This window comes from Meriones unguiculatus, chromosome 18 (assembly GCF_030254825.1).
Source record: "Meriones unguiculatus strain TT.TT164.6M chromosome 18, Bangor_MerUng_6.1, whole genome shotgun sequence".
NCBI classification, from domain to species: domain Eukaryota; kingdom Metazoa; phylum Chordata; class Mammalia; order Rodentia; family Muridae; genus Meriones; species Meriones unguiculatus.
This window is the reverse complement of record NC_083365.1, coordinates 35848754-35870080: the sequence shown is the minus strand read 5'-3', so window position 1 is coordinate 35870080 and position 21327 is coordinate 35848754. Positions and strand designations below refer to the sequence as shown.

The 21327-nt window shown below is 40.7% G+C and overlaps 1 protein-coding gene across 2 annotated transcripts in view; it reads right to left on the bottom strand.

Annotated features, from left to right (window-relative positions):
- Positions 1–3325: 3325 nt before the first annotated feature.
- Positions 3326–21327, bottom strand: part of Elp4 (elongator acetyltransferase complex subunit 4) — a 210893-nt gene continuing 192891 nt past the window's right edge. For both annotated transcript variants that reach the window (XM_021654336.2, XM_021654338.2), the window contains exon 10: positions 3326–3747. In XM_021654336.2, the coding sequence (XP_021510011.1) occupies positions 3616–3747 (132 nt within the window). In that variant the 3' untranslated portion in view covers positions 3326–3615. The remainder of the gene's footprint in view (positions 3748–21327) is intronic.

Sequence of the window (21327 nt, the reverse complement as noted above, 5' to 3'; positions counted from 1 at the left end):
TGTAAATATCTGGTATGTAGGAATGACCCATGGGAAAGGATTGTTTGACCTCAGAGGCTGAGAACTACTTCTCTAGGTAAAAATAACTTCACAATGGACTGCAAGGAAATTTTAAGGATTTCTACTTCTCTAAAGCTATACCTTCAAACCACTCATATGGTGACCAACTGGCTTCACAACACTGCTTACGTCATTTCCTCTTTCTAATTAAATGGGAACATCATAAATAGGTTTCCAAAAAATTACTTCCACAGTGTTAACATTTGGCTTTGGTCTGTGAATGTTTGCCATCACAGGATGGCACTGATCGATTTCACTTCCTCCTTTGTGTTCTGCGTCTTAATGTGATCAAGAAAAAGTTTTTTTTTGTTTTTTTGGTCTTTTTTGCCTCCATGGTAGGTTGATCGATGCCAAATATGTATTATTCTGTCTTCCATCTTCCAATAATTTTTTTTTTTTTGCTTTGGTCACAGATGATTAATTTGCTCATTTTTCAAGATCAAAGTGTCAATGTTTAGGGTTTATATTGCTTAATTCTGACATTGTTGATGGTGGCTATGTTTGGCATATAGTAATATGGTATCTTGGAAATAACATTAAAAATGGGCTTAAGTGATATGGGTTGTCCCACACGCCCTTGCTGCTGGTTTATGTCAGTGTATGTCCCAGTCATTAAAAAAAAAACAAAAAACAAAAATAAAAAACAGGGCATCAGTAGTAGAATAACTTTTACTTTTAAAGCATTTGTATTTGTTCTGGAGTTAGTACTAAAAGATCCTGGGGCTAGTGCTAAAGAATTAGCAAAAAAGGTGAGAAATGTGATCTTGTCCAGCAGCTAGTAACAAAAAATTCAGATGGCCTCAGAGCCATGTATCCGACCTCAACCTAGAGAAGTCACAATATTTACTTCAGGTTAAAGAAAGGCAGATCTAGCGCAAGAAATATTGCACAGCACCTTAGGGGTCAGGCATCAGAACACTGACATGAAGACATTTCAGATACTCTGTTTGACAGCGTTCTTAAGCATTCATGCTCAAGACGAGTTAAAATCTATGAATAGACTGTACACTTCATAAAATATCAGAAGGATGTCCATATATACAGTAGCACATGTATTAGCATTTTGAAGATTGATATTTTATTTTTTTAGAATTTAAGAAAACTGTTTTAATTTTATGTGCGTTGGTGCTTTGCCTGCATGTGTGTCGGTGTGTCGGAGTTGCGGTTGTCAGCTGCCATGTGGATGCTGGGAATTGAACTCTGGTCCTCTGGAAGAGCAGTCCTTGCTCTTAACTGCTCAGCCACCTCTCTCTCCAGCCCTGAAGACCAGTATTTCCATGTAGAAAGCTGTTGGAGTAATAGAGAAACAAGTAGTTTCCAGATAAAGGAAATCTGGGATTTTATTAGAGGAAAACAAAACAAAACACACAAAAAATACACTATACATCTGTTCCCAATAGCTTCTTCTTAAAATATGCTGAGTGAATCTGAAAAAAACAGAGTGGTGGATACAGTCTATTTGAAAAACCTGGGTACTCTATTTTTTTTAAATGTGTTTTTTATTAAGTTTGAAAAGTTTAATTTCTGTTTAGACTAAGGGTTCAAATAGGCTCACTAAATTTCTAGGGAATTTATCTATTTGTAAATCATGTATCCACTAATAGTCAGCTGTTAATTTTATAGATATAGGAGCCAAGAAACAAGCCAGTGACTTATTAAATATTGTACAGCCAATTTACATATCTAATGCCCTCACACTTCCTTTTCAGAGTCAAATGTCAATAAACTGTGCCGTTGTGTGTTTGTGTAAAATGAATCACAACAGGGTAAAAGAAAGGTTACTTACTAAAGCAAACACTTCACTTTAGTTTATTCACAATCCATTAAAGGACAGCAGGGCTTTCATGGTGTACCTGTGCAACAAGGTTTAGTATCTATGGAAGAAATCAATTTTTTGAAGTTGTTTTAAATCATAAAAGTACCTTTCCTTAATATAAAAGCCCTTTAATTTTAACTGACAGATCAATTCTGAAACTTTATTTTGAAAAGAAAATGGGGAAGAATTTGTGTCTTTGGAATTAAAAGGGATTAAAAAAAATAAACCAGACATTAGAAAAAAAATCAGCCTGATTTTTTAGTGCTAATGAAGTCTTGGTGACAAAATAGTTGTCTTTTTGATTTTATCACAAAAAATAAACTGGTAGTGACAGGATATGATGGAGAGATTTGACATCCTGGCAAATCACTGTCATTGATTCAATTATTCTAATTCTGAATAAGAGCTGTATACAGTGTGTGTTTATGCTACAGTGGGCTTTTTTTTTTTAAGTGACTGACATTCATCATATCGGTTAGACAGTTTTAAAAACCTAGTCTTTGTTTTCTACTATGTTGTCAAGAGCAAATAGAGTATAATTTGTGGTATATTAAAAGGAAACTGCTTAAAATGCTAGTTAAAGGTGCTTCAAAATATTCTAATTTATTTGAAAATGCATTTTGGAAATTCAATTTCTGCCAACAGATGTTAAACATCTTTTTAAAGACTTGAGTCTTTAAATACATGCACGTTGCTTACAAATTTTTACTTTTTACATATGGTTTGCAAACCCTTCAAGAATATGGACCCATAACACCGAACCCTAGTGCTTTACATGAAAACTTGTTCCCTTTGCTGTGTTCCCTAGACATGTTCCACGTTAGAGACTCGTGTACACGTTCAGCCAGTGCTCACAGTTCACAGAGGTCTTAGGTGGCACAACGGGAATCCGAGTTCACTCAGCGTTTCACCGTGTCTTAGACCCACATTAAAGAACCTGCTCACCAGGCTTCAACACGCATCTCTAAGACCCCAGCGTTAGTGTAGCCGCCAGCTTGAGCTTCGCTCTTGCATTCTGTCTGTTGACATAATTTCACAGCGCTGATGTCAATGATTTAGGACTTTCCAGCAGCAGCCCACCCAGCTTCCTCTGTGCATCCCTTCAAGTTCTGTATGTACTAACTACTGTGGGGGGGCAATTAAGACCAAATCCCCAAAACATGATTTTCATCTTCACCACTTTAAATAATAGGGTGTACTAATGCAAATTGGTTCATATACTAGCAAATAAAATGTTCTTTAAAAACAAAAACAACGCCTTAGCAGTTTTTGGTGACGTTTTCAGAAATAGTATTCTGAAATGTACTCACACACAACTTGAATTCCATGTTCTGTACTCTATGGGGTGTCACACGCACGTTATCATCAGATGCATGTTCCTCCCACCCCCCCCCCCCACTCCAATGCTACAGTCCCCTTAAACTAATGACCACTCTAAGGCACACTGTATTTTGGGCATTTTTTTGGTGTTTATTTAAAAATTAATTTGTATTTTAAAAAATACAGCAGCAGCTAAATGTCAAAGGATGGTATTTCTGCTGTACTGTTTCTGTACAAAAGTTAGTGGAAAAAAACAAAAAAATCAAACAACCTAAGCTGACAACTGGTGGTTCCATTTTGTAATCCTGTGTTTTTCAAAGATTGGAGGGTCAGATCATTAAGAAAAATATTTACATAAGCTATTAGCAATCCTAATTACAGTGTCAGATAATTCCGCAGGCAGCGGCTAAGGAGGAACCCTAGAAGTCCAGGTGCTTCTTGCCTCCGGCCATTGTGCCACAGCCTGCGCCCAGCCGCTTCGTGGATTCTGCCAGATCCTGTTTGCTTGAACGGCCCACTGTGTCTGACAAGTCTGGAGGCAAATGTAGTCGCTGTGGCACATTCAGAGAGAAGGAAAAGAAGAAAAAATTAATTTTGCTTTCCCTGCACACTTCAGAATACAATATTATGCTCTGTTGATCAGCATTTAGTCTTGCATATGAAATCTCTGCTAAAACAATCCCTCAGACGAAGCCATTATCATCACATTCTATTCTTACTAGATTTTTACAAATTGCAGTTACCGTTAGAAACCGGACCAAGAGTCTCAGTGGAATGAATTCAGAATCCAAAACGAAATCTATTAAGATTTTTCTTTCTTCAGTAGGAATGAAAACATGCAAATGCACACATTTAAAAAATATAAATTACAGCAGATTTTTTTTTTTTTTTTGGTTCTGTTTTTGCCAGGGTTATCCTAAAATGCTTCTTAATCAAATACAGCTTTTCAGGAATGGTGGCTTCTCACAGATGCTTGCTTCCCCATGTGTACAGGTTGATTTGATGATTCTATTTTCACGACGACTTTTTCTAGGAACTTATATCTTCAAAGAAGTATTGGCATAGGGAGAACAATGCTATTGCACTGCAGCGCTTTTCATATGCACAGGTAAGCAAGCCATAGCATCTACTGCAGGTCTGCCTCATTGCATAACACTAAAAGAGACTTTCAGAAATATTTAATATCCCCCTCTCCTGGGTTTTATCTCCCCCCATCCAACCTTACTTCAAAGCAGGCCCATCCCTACAGCTGAACTGCAGATGTTACTGTGATTAGGAAGAGATACTTACATTTTTAAGTATTTCTTAAAATACATCTTTAAGTGTTTCTTAAAAATGTAAGAGATTTTTGTTTGTTTTGAAAGGAACATAAGCCAGACAGTGGTGGCACATGCCTTCGATCCCAGCACTTGGGAGGCTGAGACAGGTGGATCTCTGAGTCCTAGACCAGCCTGGTCTACAAAGCGAGTTCCAGAACAGCCAGCCAGGGCTACACAGAGAGACCTTGTCTTACTTGCTGCCTCCCCCTCCCCCCAAAGAGAAAAAAATAATGTAAAATTATTTTAATTAGCACCTCACTCTCACTCTCTAGCTCTCTCTCTCTCATACACACACAGAAATCTGAATTTAGATGGAAGGTAGAAGTAGACGGATCTCTGTTGTGAGTCCGAGGTCAGCTTGGTCTACAAACTGAGTTACAAGTCAGCCAGGGCTCCACAATGAGACCATTTTCCCCACCCTACCCCAATGCAAAGTTAAGGAAGTAGGAGCTGACTTTCTACATCAGTGGTTTCCATAAGCCAAGGCTGGAAAGTACTCAAGCACAGAGACTTTTTATAGTAGTATTACTCTCTATTCAACATAGCAAACACATTCATCCACATGGCATTTTCACTGTAATAGGTATTTTCATAATGTACACATGATTTAAAGTCTGTAGGAGGATATGTGTAATTAAAGGCAAATACTATGCCATATAGGAGGGCCTCTGGTATCCATAGAGTTTGAAATCTGCAGGAGTTTTAGAACCACTCCTCCAAGGTGACAAATGATTATTCTTTGTGTTGTGTGAGGCATAAAACAGGAGGGCAGTAACATTGGGTTCTCTCATAGGCAACCTGGCTGAGCCCTTCATTTGGAAAACTCTCATCAATAGTGGAAAAAAAAAGGCTAGGACCATTTTTGTCAAAATGTTTGCTTATAAACATGTGTTCCTGCTAGATGCTTTCCTGATGTCATGTAAGACTTTTCTGTTGTCATGTAAACACAAGCTGTATGTAAATAATCAAAATATTTAAAGTCATTTAAGATAATTTATGAAAAGGTTCTTTGGTTTGTTTGCCTCAAATACAAATGTATTTCAGACACAAAACACTGCTGTACAGATGCATGGTCAGCAAAGATGTCAGGAGGGCGAATGGGGTCTGGAAAACCTGTGCTGTCCACCCAGAGCCGTTCTTTCATCCACAGCATAAAGCCTGCTCTTATTAAGTAATTGTTTGTTTCCTGACTCTCAGATGAGACCTATTTGTTTCCAAATGATTCTCTTGGCTCTTTGTAGTCTATGTTTGTTCCATAGATTTCAAGCAGAAATGAAAGCAGTATAGGCTCAGCAGTCTAAAGAGAAGCCTGGCTCCTGGGTCTGAGTGACAGTGTCTCTGAAGTGCTGACAATCACAGTCCACAGAAGAGGCAGGAGGGAAAGAGATCTTTAGTTATATCTGTTTCACTTTAAGAGCTCACAGTCATTGCTGATGAGCATAGAGGAAAATGAGCAGGATCCATGCATAGTTCAAGTTATGTGAAACTTAGAGAAAGTGTTTCCACAGCTGGAAGCTACCAAATGGTATGAGGTGCCTTATGGAAATTGACTCAACAGACAGACTCTTCAAGGCATTCTCAAGTGAGCAGAGCAACTTGCACACACCTGGTTTCCTTATAATCCACTTACATGAATAAGGCAAGTGCAAAAATCACCCTTACAGTGAACTCTCCAGGTTATGGATATAAGGCAGGCAGAGACGGAGGAGAAATCTTTATAGAGATGGGAGCCTCAGCAGGGACCTACGTGATGACCTCACTTCTGACAAGGAGAATGGGAGGTAGCAGGAGCAGTATAACACAGACAAGTGTATTTGAAGCCTCAGCCTGTACAGATAATCTAAGCAGGAAAGCAAGTGTTGTTTATCTAGAACCAGCAAAATAAAATACATTTTAGGAGCTCAACTATTTGCTTAGTGACTGCCTAAGCACTTGTCTCTTCCCCTCAACCCCCTCTCTTTCCTTATCTAGGCAATGAGTGTGAGCCAATTGGCTAAATGCCCATTATTGGGGGAAAAAAAAAGTGACATGTGGCATGCTTGGAAATCTTTTGGGTTGAATGGCTTTGAAGAAAAGTCACATATTATACAAGTGCTGCTTCTGACCAGAAAAACTTGGGGGGTGATATGAGTAACCACTCCTCGACAAACACTTTAATATAAAGCTGGTTATATATTTTTGTCCTCTGAAGAAGCCCAAAGCAGGCTCAGCAATCTGTGTGTGTGTGTATGTGTGTGTGGTCTTGCTTGCTTTTGCTGACTTCTTGAATGTGGTCACTATGAGATGCAGACTCTTGGGCAGAATGTTTTGTTCTTTTTTTTAACAAGCCTCTCCTGTGTGTGTGCCACATCAGTGAATATGAAGTGATGTGAAGCAAGGAAGAAAGGAGCTTAGGTTCCAGCTTTGCCAGGTGTGTCAGGGAGCTCTCCTCTGAGGCTTCCAAAGCCTGCACACACTTGACATGTAAACGTTCAGGTGCCGCTGCATCCCAGATCTGTCTTCTGAGAAAGTGCATTGCATGGCGACCTTCTTCACGATAAACTGCAAGGCTGGAGGGTAGATAAGCTTTCAGATGTTGAGGTTTCTGAATAACAGTTTAAACAAAAAACAGACTCAATCAAAACAAATACGATGAATGCATGAAAGGATTCTCAACATTATAAACCCAACCAAAGGATTCATCTGTCTCTTTATACCTGGGGTCCTGAGCAAAGGCCAAAGCAAAAATGGAGCTTTTATCCTAAGCTGAATATTTCTTCCATCTGATTTTGTTTCCTCAGATTCTGAGAGGGAAGGATTGTGCAGATGAGGCAAGGAATGTTATCTGGCTGGCTGGAATTCTAGTTTTTCTCTTAGTACTGTGTATATATATATATGGGTAGAGGTGTGGGAAAAGTAAGAATGTCCATGACTCTCACAGGAGACAGGGGAATTTGCAAGGGTATGACGAGATCAATGTATTCCTTTCTGTCACTGCGGTATGGAGGGAAATAGTGTACTAAAACAGTCTGGCAGGTTGGGGAGCTTCTGCCAAAGGCATCTGCATTCCACAGGAAGGCCAGGCTAGAATGAAGAAGCATACATAACTACTCTGTGGACTGAGGGTTTCCAAGGGGACAGGGCTTGGACCTTTTTCCCAAGGCTTGTCTCTCCTTTTTGCTGGACTTAGCCACTACCTATCTGAACCTTCTGGGTCAACAACAAACTGATTGTACAGACATACAGAGAGGGATTCCCTGGCTCCATGGTCCCCTTCCTAATTCTTTTTCTCCCAGACCACCAGACCTGTGCTTAGCACCCACAGTCCCCAGACAGAAGGGCTAAGATAATGAATAAAGATTACACTTGGATTTGAGACACACTAAAGGCAAATACTCATTAAAATAAGCCTAATCAATTTGTACTTTTCTTATTTTGCCAAGAGAAAACCACCAGGCACTGTTTTCTGAAAACAGTTGATGGAGTCCATTTTAACCCTTAGCAGATGGGCAGGGATTGTTTTACATTTCTCATATTCCCTGGAAAGCCAGTTTGTGTTGTTCAGATCCACTGAACATTAATCTTTGAGAATAGCTTCTAATAAACTTTTATTTTTTTTTAAATATAACAAATTTGAATGAAAACTGGTTCATACCTGACTTCAGTGGGCTGAGAAAAACATATGTAGTGGAACATGACAAACAGAAATGAATTTCCTAAAGCAAGGAAATGAATCTAGAAGCATAACTCACTATGCACAACTATACAATAACTTGGTTACTAGGTCTCAGGAAGTAAGCCAGGACCTCAGTACTCAGTATGTACTGTCCCCGTCCCATTGCAGCTCTGTACATGAACAGAAAGGACGATGCACTCACAATTCCTTGCTTGGCTCTGGGCCAGGGCCAAAGTACATGGCTCTATCAAAAAGGTATGGTGGTTTGAATGAGAAACGTCTCCTACGGTCCTGGGCATTTTAACACTTGGTCCCCAGTTGGCGGTGCTGTTTGGGGAGGTTTAGGTGGTACAGCCTTGCTGCAGGAAGTTTGTCACTGGCAGCAGGCTTTGAAAGTAAATGCCTAATCTACTAGTTTGCCCCTAGGCTTCAGGCTTGCCCCCCCAACTGCCTTGCCTACAGCTTGCTGTCCTGTTTCCCTGCCATCATGGATGGACTCTGGAACCGGAAGCCCAACTAAACTCTTTCTTACATAAGTTGCCTTGGCAATGGTGTTTGATGACAACAACAGAATAGTAAGTAATACAGAAGGCAAGTCAAGAGCCACATCGTTTAAAAATTTTTTTTTTCTTTTGCATATCTTCACTGCTGACAAAATGGCAAATGAAGGAAATGTCAGACTATGAAGCACCTCCACCTGGGTTTTAATACTTATTTTTCCTTCTTCACACACAGGGGAGGGAACATATGAACAACGAGCCTGCATCCCACTACCTTGCAGAGTTTCTCGAGCTCTGCGGTACCCTCACACACGGAGGCACTTCTGTCCTAAGAGTAGCTTGAAAACAGAGGAATGTCCCTGATCACACCACCGGTACCTCCAGGTCCAGGTGATTGGATGCTTCTGGCCTCTTCAGGAATTTGTACACATGCGCGAGCATGCACACAATCACAAATAGCAAAAGTAAATAAATACATTTAAAAAAGGGGTAAGTGTATTTTTTCTCCATTTTACTCCCATGAGTAGGCAATTCTGAGTACAGAGGATGGATCTGCCTTCTAAATAAGGGAATCCACTTCTGGCTTCAAGACTGATGCTGAGTGGGGAAAAATGTGGCCAAAAGACAAGACCTGGAAGTTAACTATGTCACTTTTACTCACAGCCTGAACTTAAATGTGCACAGACTGGGCTGCAAAAGATGCTTCTCATTTAACTGTATGTAAAAATGTTTAACAAATTTATTACTATCAAAGGAAGAAAAAAAATGCATACTGAGAGACAAGCTCACTGGGAGGCAATCAGTACTATGCCATGGTTACAGGAAAGGCTGTATAACAAAGCCATCAGCATCCGGGAGCACATAGTTGGGGTGAACCACAGTTCATTACTTGAGGCTCCATTTCTAGTTTCTGACCAGTCATCTGGTTGCCCCCCAGGAGCCTAGCGTGTAGCTCTTATTCTATCTTGTAGGGAAATTTCCCTTTCTCAGAGGAGAGATGAATTCCCTAACAGAGGCACAGAGAAGAAGATGCAGCAGGCTGGATACACCCATCATTATTACAAGGTTTCAGACTGTTGCTTTAACTAGTAAAATCTCAGTGTCTCATATATCTATATCTCATATAACAACTGTTATTATTTTGGGTGAGGTCTCAATGCGGGTATGTGTGTAGTGCATGCAAGAGTGTGTGTGCGTGGAGTAGCCAGAGTAGGATATTGGATGTTTTCTATTACTCTCCATCCTTTTTGTCTTTCCCACTAAACAAGAAACTTGTCAGTTTGACCAGTTGGCTGGCAAGCCAGCAAAGTTTGGGATCTGCCTGCCTCTGCTACCTAACAATGAGGTACAGGCATGTGCACCATGCTTGGCTTTTTAGGTGGCTGCTTTGGGTTTGAAACCAGGTCCTCATGTTTGCAAGGCCAGTGATGTTACCCACTGATCCATTTCTCCAATCCCTACTTATTATATTTTATTCTTTTATATTTACATCATTCAATAATGATTACATTATTATAACATTATCCTGAAAGTATTCTACATTTGGTTAAAATACTACAATGTGCCATTCTTCTACCCAATTTTTCATGAATTGTACACTAGCACATACCCAGCCTGGCCAGTGGAAATAATGCCAGAACCAATCTACTCTATGCCACGTTCCTTTTTCTGTTTTTGGATTTGCAAGTGTTCATTTGGTAGTGGCTGAGTATTTCTGGAAAATATTCTGCTACACATGGTGAGGTTTTTGGTTTATGCTTTTATTTTCTTAAGGTCCAATTCATTCTCAGTGTTAAGATTAAAATAGTTTTCAATCAGTGCCATAATTTTACGCTATTCTTTGAATTAAGAAACTCATTTGGTTTTGGCTTTTCTTGATTGATCTGCAAATTAGACAACATCTCGGAGCTGGAACACTGCATATTGGCTGCCCATTGAAAAATGCTCAGGTGTGCAATTATTTTGACCGTCAATTATAACTGACAGTCTTGTCTTGCCTCCAAATCTGCTTTCACCTCTCTGAAAGCAGACTGTGAAGAACTTACTTGTCTAAACAGAAGTGTGATTTGTGAAAAGGCATGTGTCTGTGGCAGAGTGCTAGTTTACTCCCAATATCTATTCTCTTTAGAAAGCAAAAGAGTCCCTGCATACTAGAAGGTCACATAGCTTCCCTGAATAAAGGCTGCATTTCCCAGCTCCTTTGCTAATAGATAGGTTTAAGTGACTGCATCTTGGTCACTGTATCTTTGGTAGAAGTGCCATGGTTAATGTTAGGATGAGTTTTAGGCACAGTCACCTCCCCTTCCCTCTTAGTATAGTTAGTAAACCTCACCAAGAGGGCCCATCTACCTCTCTTCTGGCCGGACTCTTTCCCTTGGAATGGGTAATCAGGGGGCTAATTCAGTGTGCATCTAGTATCTGTAACAATCTCATAGTTGGTGGTGGCATATGCCAATAATTGCAAGTCTCTGTAGGTAGAGGAAAGAGGACCAGTAGTTCAAGGCCAATCTTAGATACATACAGAGTTGGATTATTAGCCTGGATTACTCTGTCTGCCCTCCCTCCAGAAAAGGTTGAAAACAAAAACAAAATAAAAAAAGAAAAAACAACCCTGTACCTTTTTGGGGTGAATATGTTCTAGGGGTACAGAAGCTCTGAGTTTCATGTCCGGGTGGCTACAAAGCCTACACTATTCTTGTTTTCAGGTTTGCACATCCCAGGGTACACTGTGCTGTCTATGTGCGTATTCTGAAGCTCCTCAAGAAGGAAAGGCTGTCAGTGGGCAGTATAAACATTATGACTATGCAGGTTGGGTAAGTTCAAACATATAAGTGGTCCCATTTGAAGAAGAGGAAGGAGGGGGCAACTGTCTCTCTCTGTCTCATGTTCTCAAGTAGCACTCTTAATGTAAATTCCAAGGAAAGCATAGTTTTGGAAGAAAGAAGAGAGACATATTTAATGGCTTGACAGTTTTAAAATGTTCCAGCATAGTTATGTTGTTCTTTCTTTGCGTTCTTTCTTGGCTCTGCAAGTGTTCAGGATAGACCTAACTTCCTTCTTTTCAGTTGCTGACATATAGACTTGAGGGCAGGGGCTGAAGCTATCATGGTCATAAAATGGAAGCTATGTGCTATGAACAAAGCAAAAGGACAAAATGACTGTAGGATCTTTTGGTCAGCAAAGCAGCTTAGGTCACCCAACTGGGTCCATGTGAGAGACCAGACCTTCTTATATATCCCAGGCACTGGATCACTGTAACAAACAGCCTAACCTCCACCCTATTAACTAATACAGATCTTGGCAAGTGGCACAAGTTCCATGATATACATATGATTTGATTTAGTGGTCGGAAGATGGGCAGGAAGGTCAAAGATTTCAGATTGTGGGTGTTATTCTTAACATATCTGAGATAACCTGGAAGGCATACATTAGACCCAACAAACAGCTTTCCATGAAATGTTGAAAAAATTTAGAATATTAGTGCATCTATTGACTCTTGTGGTTTCTCTCAAAAGTGTCTATAAAAGAAATGAACTCATGCCAGAACTAGAACACTAGGAAGGAGGGCCTATAGTTCTGTTAAAGGAGGTACCCTGCCTAGACTTCACAGTCTTAACCAACTAGCCAAAGGCTTGGTGATTTGGGGACCTTGCTAGTCTGTGAACACCTGGATGTTCTTGCATCTGTGCACTGGGTGACAACATTTGCCAATGATGTCTGTGCCCCTAAGTCTTTTTAAAGACCTTCACTAAGGGCATAGCCAGAAAACAGTCAAGGGAGGGGTGCTAATAATATCTCCGTCAAGCCTATTATTTCATGTGGTTTCAAGGTAGCTACTCATAAGATGAAAGAGATCCCAGAAAATAACACTCAAGTCTTAGAGCAGGTACTTGGTATCCATTCAAACTGCCTTCTGGTGTTCCTTCCTCATAGCAGGGGCTGAATGAGGATGAGGTTTATCCAACTCAATGCACCTGTGTACTAGGTTTAGAAGGTGGAAGAGAAGAAGGAACAGTTTCATGCTGTGTTAACTAGTGCAGTTGGCAGGCAATGATGCAGAGATGACTGTTCTGGCACCAGCATTCAGGGATTAGACACTGGCTTCTTAAGTGTTGAGAATCCTTTGTGCAAGTGGAGGTTGGAACAATGTTTAAGTGTCCAACTAGCTGCTTCCTGAGAGTCAAGAAGCAGTAGGAAGTGAGACTTTTCAAGGCTGTGGCCAAAGAGCTGTGTCCAGTCAGTAGCTTCAGTAGGGGTCTCCCAGCTCCTCCCCTTTCTGTCCTCCGGTTTGGTGACAGTGCCTCCAGTTCTTCCAATTCCTTCACCAATGTTCTATTATAGATTTTTTTTTCCTGAATAAAATAACTAGACGGTATCTGTTTCTTGCAAAGAAACCCTAGAGCAACATGCAGACTACCATTTTAGTGGGGATAATTTGCACATGGAACAGTGAGGAAGCAAATGGTTTGGGAACCTTAAGGCAGTGGCTCTCAACCTTCCTAATGCTGCAACTCTTATACACAGTTCCTAATTTTATGATGAAACACCATCCATCTCAAACTAGGCCTTTACAGACCTGAAAAGAACAATTCTCAAGTTCATATGGAAAAATAAAAAAATCCAGGATATCTAAAACAATCCTGTTCAGTGAAAGAACTTCTGGAGGCAACACCATCCCTGATTTCCAGTAGTACTAAAAAGCAATAGTAACCAAAACCTGGCATAAAGATACACAAGTAGATCAATGGAGTAACACTGAAAATCCACAAATAAACCCACACAGCTATGGACACTTGATTTTTGACAAAGAAGCCAAAACTGTATAATGGGGGGCAGGGAAGCATCTTCAACAAATGGTGCTGGACTAACTGGCTGTCTGCATGTAGTAGAATGCAAAAACTTCCATATTTATCACCCTGTACAAAACTCAAGTCCAAGTGGATTTAAAGACCTCAACATAAGCCAGGTGCGTGGCAAATGCCTGCAATTCCAGCACTTTCGAGGCAGAGACAGGCAGATATCTGTGAGTTTGAGGCCAGTCTGGTCTACAAAGTGAGTCTGGGACAAACAAGGCTACACAGAGAAACTCTGTCTTAAACAAACAAACAAACAAACAAACAAAACAAAGAAGATCTTAACATAAAACCAGACATACTAAATCTAATAGAAGAGAAAGGGGGAAAGAGCTTTGAACTTGAACTTACTGGTACAGGAGACAACTTTCTGAACAGAACACCAACAGCATAGCCTCTGAGATCAACAATTAATTAATGGAACCTCATGAAACTGAAAGTTTATGTAAAGCAAAGGACACTGTCAATAGGACAAAATGGCAGCCTGAAGACTAGAAAAAGATCTTCACCAACCCTACAGTCAACAGAGGGCTAATATCCAAAATATATATAAAGAACTCAAGAAATTAAACACCAATAAACTAAATAACTAAAAAAAAAAAAAAAAAAAAAAAATGGACTAAAGAGAGCTAAACAGAATTCTCAACAGAAGATTCTCTAATGGCCAAGACACACTCAAAGAAATGCTCGACGTCCTTAGTCATCAGGGAAATGCAAATCAAAACAGCTCTAAGATGCCATCTTACGCCTGTCAGAATGGCTAAGATAAAAAACTCAAGTGACAGCACACCACACATGCTGGCAAGGGGTGGTGGGAGTGCAAACTTGTATGAGCTCTGTGGAAATCAATATGGAAACTTGGGAATAGTTCTACCTCAAGGCCCAGCTATACCACTCCCGGGCATATACCCAAAAGATGCTCCAACAGACCACAAAGACACTTGTTCAACTATGTTCTTGGCTTCATTCTTAATAGCCCAAAACTGTAAACAACCTAGATGTCCCTTAACTGAAGAACGAATAAAGAAATTGTAGTACTTTTACACAAGGGAATACCTCCTAGCTATTAAGAACAAAGACATTACGCAATTTGCAGGCAAATGCATAGAACTAGAAAAGATCATCCGGAGCGAGGTAATACAGATCCAGAAAGACATGTACAGTGTGTTCTCACTTGTAAGTGGAGACTCCCTGTAAAGTACAGGACAACCATGTTATCACCCACAGATCCAAAGAAGCCAAGGAGGGCCCAAGGGAAGATGCTGAACCTCACTCAGAACAGGAAATAAGACAGACATCTGAAATAGATAGAGGGAGATTGGGAGGGTAACATGGATGGAGATCAGGTATATGGAGAACAGGTGTGTGTGTGTGTGTGTGTGTGTGTGTGTGTGTGTATGGGAGGACTGGAAGAGGGAATGGAAATTGGTGGAGGGGGTCATCTCTGGGATTGGGGAGGTTCCTCTGGGATTGGGGAGGTCTATGGGGAGTGGCCCTAGCCGAGACTTCTAGCAGTAGGGGTTGAGGAACATGAAGTAGCCACTTTGTGTAGCCAGGTGGGACTTCCAGTGGAGAGAGGTGGACACCAACCCACCTATAAACCTTTGATCAGAAATTTGTCCTGCCTACAAGAAGTGTAGGGATAAAGATGGAGCAGAGATTGAGGGAATGGCAATGTCTGGCCCAATTTGAGACCCACCCCATGGGAGAGAGCCAACCCTTGACACTAATAATACTCTGCTATGCATGCAGACAGGAACCTAGAAAAATTGTCTTCGGAGAGGCTTCATTCAGCAGCTGATAGAAACAGATGCAGAGACCCACAGCCAAACAATAGGCTGAGTTTTGGGAGTCTTGTGGAAGAGTGGGAGGAAGAATACAGGGAACCAGAGGCGCCAAGGACACTACAAAAAGACCTACAGAATTGCCTAACCTGGACCCATGGGGGCTCACAGAGACTGAACCACCAAACAAAGAGCATTCATGGACTGAACCTTCTACACAAATGTAGTGGATGTGCAGCTTGGTCATCACGTGGGTCTCCTAACAGTAGGAGTAGGGGCTGTCCCTGACTCTGTTGCCTGTCTTTGGATCCCTTTTCCATAGCTAGACTGCCTTGTCAGGCCCCAGCGGGAGAGGATACACTTAGTCCTGTTTTGACATGATGTGCTTGGGTGGGGTTGATATCTCTTGGGGGCCTCCCTTTCTCTGAGAAAAAGGAGAGAAAGGAAAGGGGAAAGGGACTGTGAGGGTGGGAATGGGAGGAGAGGGGGCTGGGAACAGGGGGTAAAGAGATTAAATAAAAAAAAAACAGGAAGAAAAATTATTTTTGTTGCAACTTTATTACTGTAATTTTGCCATGGTTATAAGTCATTTAAATATCTGTGTTTTCTGGTGGTCTTATGCAACCCCATGTGAAAGGGTCATTTGACTTCTAAGGGGTCAAAACCCACAGGTTGAGAAACATTGCTCTCAGTTCTTGAGAGAATTGTATTGCCAAAGAAACCACAAGCCTGGTCAGAAGCCTGGAGTTATTCAACTCCCCAAAGCCACCCTGGTCCTCAAACTTCAAAGGTTACATCTTTCAATGTCAACTTTGCATAGCTATATCTCACAAGGCTGGAGGAATGATTTCTTAAAGAAAAGGGAAATAATGGCTGAGAAACCCCTCTCCCTCCTCCTCATTCCTTTCAGGGTCTCACGTATCCCAGGCTAGGCCAAAGCTTGGTATGTAGTAGAGGATGATCTTGAACTTCTGGTCCTCCTGCCTTTCTCTCTTAAGTGTTGGGATTACAGTATTTCCCACCATACCCATTTTTAACTAGATTCTGAGGACTTGAACTCAGGGCTTTTACATGCTAAGCAACATTTCTACTAATTGAGCTTTATCTCAAGCCACAGGAAGATTTTGACAAACTGCCAAGGCATAGGAATCCTTTTTGAATTTTCTAGCTGGATAGACTATTTATCCCTGGGTAAGGTGGTAGGTATTTGTGGGAAGAATGTGAGCATGGTCTTGTGTTCTAAAGGGCTATCTGATTTGATAGAGACTGAAAATTGCCTGCCAATATCTATTCTCCCTTTTTCTTTAGTAATGAGACCTTGAACACAAAGCCATTATGAACAAAGGCTTGATTTCTAGGCTTTCCTTGCAGCTAGTTAAGGACCATGTAACTACGTCCAAAACAATGAAAGCAAGAGTGATGTCACAACCTTAATGTACAGGAATGAACTGAATTCAGGCATTGTGACTTCACTACACTTTTAATTTTGTGTCAGAGACATTAAGCAAGATAGGCAAGATCCCTGCTTTCATGGAATTCACCCAAGAAGGGACAGTGTATACTCCCATAGTTAAAGGAGAGACTGAAAGCATAGACGAGCAGGCAAATGTGGACCATGTGGATAGTGAGGGATGCTTGAAAGGAAATGAAACATGGAGACATGGTACTGGCTATGGGGGCCACTTTAACTGGTGAAGACCTCAAGAGTATATCTGTGCTAAGATCTTAATTTTGAGAAGGGTCTTATAAGACTTGGAGAAAGAAGATATTTCTTTCTCTTCTAGGTGAAGAGGCAGGGGTAAGGTTGGCATGTTTGAAGGGCAGAAAGATCCTAGCCTTTCTGGAGTATTCGACAAGTGCTTAGTAAGTATGGCTTGCAGGCAGGGGGCAGGCCTGGAAGGGCTTGTAAATTATGAGAATTGATTTGGATTTAATTCTGAATGGTAAGGGCCATCACAGAAGTGACAGAAACATTTTTGTAAGGTTATTAATTATTTCCTTATTAAGTCATGTGTAGATATTTTCAATAATGGAAAACAATAGTTACTGCAAGCATTTGTATTTTATGAGAGACATTTTCAGAAAACAGTGAAAAAAGGCTGTTTTAGATAACGCTTTCTTCTGATTCAGAAGAAACATTCCAGCAATGAAGTGACTCAGTGTCTTTCCCTGACAGTCCCAGCTTTCTCTTGACTGCTTTCCTTGTGGAGGGACTGAGTTCTGTGTGACACATCTAAGGAGAAACTCTAGCACAGAGTGTTTGGGGATAAATTACTTAGCTTACTTCTCTTAAAAGGGAAATTGGAATATTTTGGACTACATGGCAATAATACCAACATGTTCAAATATTCATGTTCTCAAACTTTCAATTAAGATGCAGAAACATCATTTTTCCCCCTATTTCATGTACCTAGAGAACTAGGAAATTCTGGAATTCCATAGAAAGCAATTCTAGAATTGCTTACTAGATTTATACTTGTAACAATCTTCCCAGCCCAGCCTCCCCAAAGCAGAGATTTATTTAAGATATGAGCCATCATGTCTGGCACTGATTTTATTTTTTATGTAAACTAAAGGTAGTTTCTTTTCCTTTGGATTCCCCTTGTCCTTTTCTATTAATGTGATGGTCTGAAAAAAAAAACATTTAGGTAACAGAATAATACAACTTAAATTATTATCTAAAGTTGGAAAGAAAAAAAGATGCCTTACCCCTGAGCACTCTCAGCTGCTGTATCCTCCTGCACCCCACTACCCAGTGCATCACCTGCATCTCTACCTGCTGTATAGTCCTACACCCACTACCCAGTACACCCTGTTGTGTCCCACCACCCAATGTACCCTCTGCACCCGATCACCTGCTGCACCACTGTACCCCACCATGCAATATACCTTCTGTGCCTTCCTATCCTGCTGCTTCTTGGGAGAGGGCATGGGAATGTGAAGTCTCACTAGCCTACCTGCCATCCCTGTGATCCTCTGTGTGAAATGGTGAAATGGGCTCTTCCTGTCTCCCAACCAACTCCTTTTCATCTATCTTTCCTGAACTGTGTAGCAGAGACTCTCGCTCTGGTTACCTCTTCCCTGGTCCCAGCTGCTCTTTAATTCAAACTCTGTATGGCTAGAAGCACAGTGCAGAAAGACAGCACAGATGTTCCAGGGTGTGTAGGGCTGCAGGGAGAGAAACTCCAGGGCCTGGGACTACTATCACGGGGAAGGGAGGAAGGCAGGGGATCTTGATTGTCACTATGACAGTTCTCCCAGGTGCACTTTACCCAGGAAGTCCCTTTTCTGGTTGAGATAAGTCAGAAAAGAAATTAGGAGCAGCATTTTGGGGATTACCCACTAGGTATCTTAAGAATAGTAAGATGGCTAAGGAAAAAGAAAATCCAACAACTCTATGTGTGTGTTTAAGATATGAATGTTAAACTTAAATTATTTTAGGAATATATTGAAACTGCTAATGACATGAGAATTCCTTTGTACCCACTTCTTTTTTCCTTTTTAGCATATGATATGCACACTGCATTGTGGTAGCAAAGGGAATTTGTCACTACAATTCAAAGTGGTGCCTGTTCCTTGCCAGTTTGAAACTGTGTACTCACTGAACTGCTCGTAGATAAATGAGTATGTTTGTACCAGGTCTATTCTAAAATAGCAGACCCATGACACAATTCAGGGGCTGGCAGAGGCATGACTGACCCTTAGCTATGGACTAGAATCTTAAGATGTGAAAAGGCAGACATGAGAGACTTTTTCAATCTGACAGTTTTCCAAATAGCTTAAGTAAGCATGTTACTGCAAGCGCACTAGCTAGCGTCCAGATCTGGCAAATCAGAGGAGTACTTTTTTCAGCCCAGAAATGTGTCAAGCATACATTTTTTACCCTGGATAGCATACTCAGGGACATGCATTGGTTTCCTTTTGGCTGCAAGCAAATGACTCCCGAGAGCATAATGGCCAGAGTGTTTCTCTGTATAATGCCTACAGTGTATGCAGAACATCATTCTCCAAAGCCCCGAGATGGTGTATGAAGTGCTCAGTGGCAGTGGCGATGTAAAACATCCTGACAGCTCTAAATCTCCCAACTACTCTCCAGTTACTTTGAGATCCCCATATTTAAGGGTCTGCTGGTTCCTGGGTATGAAGAAAGAATTTTTAATGGGGCCAAATGTAGGTATTTACAAGGGGGAATTGTTTTTTTTTTTTATTTTTTTATTTTTTTATTAGGAGCTGCCTTATGTTCAAGAGTTGTATTTACTTTGTCAAGCTCGCCAGAATTAGAAAATCCCCATTGCTAGGCAGCCTAGAGTGCTCACGAAGTATTTCTGGGCATTCAGAACTGAAGCATGTGCTGCCCAAAGGCAGGTTTCCTTACAGTGTGTTATTGAGTCCTCTTTCGTCCCTCCCTACCCCCATACAGGAGCACTTCTATAACAGGGAATCTCGGTTATTTTATGCTGTAGCATATTTACATGATTGAAACGCAATGATCAACACATCTGTGAAGCCTGAGGGACAGGCACACTTTAATGGTTTCTTGAAGCTGATTTCCTGGAGCTTTTAATCTTTATTCTGTCCTGCATGCATGAACAAGCTCTCCTCTACTGTAGGTATTTGACACAGTCTACCTGGTATGAATGTGAATGAAAAGAAAATAACACAAAATTAATTTTATGTTTTATCTTTGCTAAACCATTCCTCATTTCTTTCACCAGTTCAGTGTGCATTGAGGGCTGGGCTATTATTTGTCACATGTTGTGCTAGATTCCATACAAATGTAGCCTGGTAGTAGGTTTTTGGCTTGACCAAATGAAATGTGGCTTGCTTACTCTCTTTTCATTGGACAAAACCAGTCCATAATGAATGGATAGTATCTATCACAGCAAGGTTTTCCTTACTTTTCACGGGTATACTTTTTATGTGGTGAGCCCTTTAAACCAAATTAAAGCCAGGGGATACTAGGCAGTGCTGTCTGATGCCTGCTATCAGGTGTGTATTAAGCATTATACATGTATTGCCATATAGCTTCTTAACTTACTAAATCTGTACAACAATTAATTGCTAAGGTTAGTAAAATTTAGAAAAGAATTGATATTAAACTTTTCTGAAATGAAAACTCCCATTTCCTATTTGATTTCAGAAAGCATGTTAACCCCTGAAAACCCCAAATTTAAGTACCATAGAAAAGTTACTGAAACTTCATAAATGAATCTGGCTTCACCTCTTCTCTGCACGTACACCTTCCTCTTTAGCCTTTCCTCTGCCCCAGTCTGGGAGGGAAGCTGAGACCACATTGGGCAGAGAGCCAGCACCCTCTCCACATGCCTCGGGTGGTGATGGGGCAGCTAAAGACTCAGCCCTCCAGCTACGGGACACACTCTAGAGGTGGGCACAACTCCAAAGAGGAACTCTCTGCTGAAATGACTTCACATGTAAGATGCATGCAACGACAAAGGTTGGTATTAGATGGAAAGGTTCTCCAGGAATAATGCAAAGTAAAGGAGACACAGCAAGTAAAGCAAGAAAAAAATATTGATGGAAAATTAAAAAAAAAACAAAATATCTGTGAGTATACAGATCAATGACTAGCTACACTTTTAGTTTAGTTTAGGTTTTTTTTTCCCCATTTGTTTGGCTTATTCAAAATGCATGTCTCTATAGAAATGTTAACAAGAGGTAGGTTTACTTTCCACATGGATAGTTTACAAGTAATTTCTCAGAGATTATTTTCTGTTCTTTAAAAACTCATTTGCTTTTACATGTGGAGGATTTTTACCCCCCACTACTTAACTTTACCACTGAGCTAAATCTGTTTACAAGGGCTCTGAAAGAGCCTCAAAATGTAGATCTGACTTGCTACACCACATTGGCTAAATCCTGTCTCAGGTTTCCACTGCAGCAAGAGAAGGCACTCTTGTCAAGTAGGAGATCTGCACATCACCAGCACCTCGTGTCTGCAGGAAGGCTGCGGACACAGTTCTTTCAGTATTTGTGACATTTTACTCCAAACAGCACAGTGA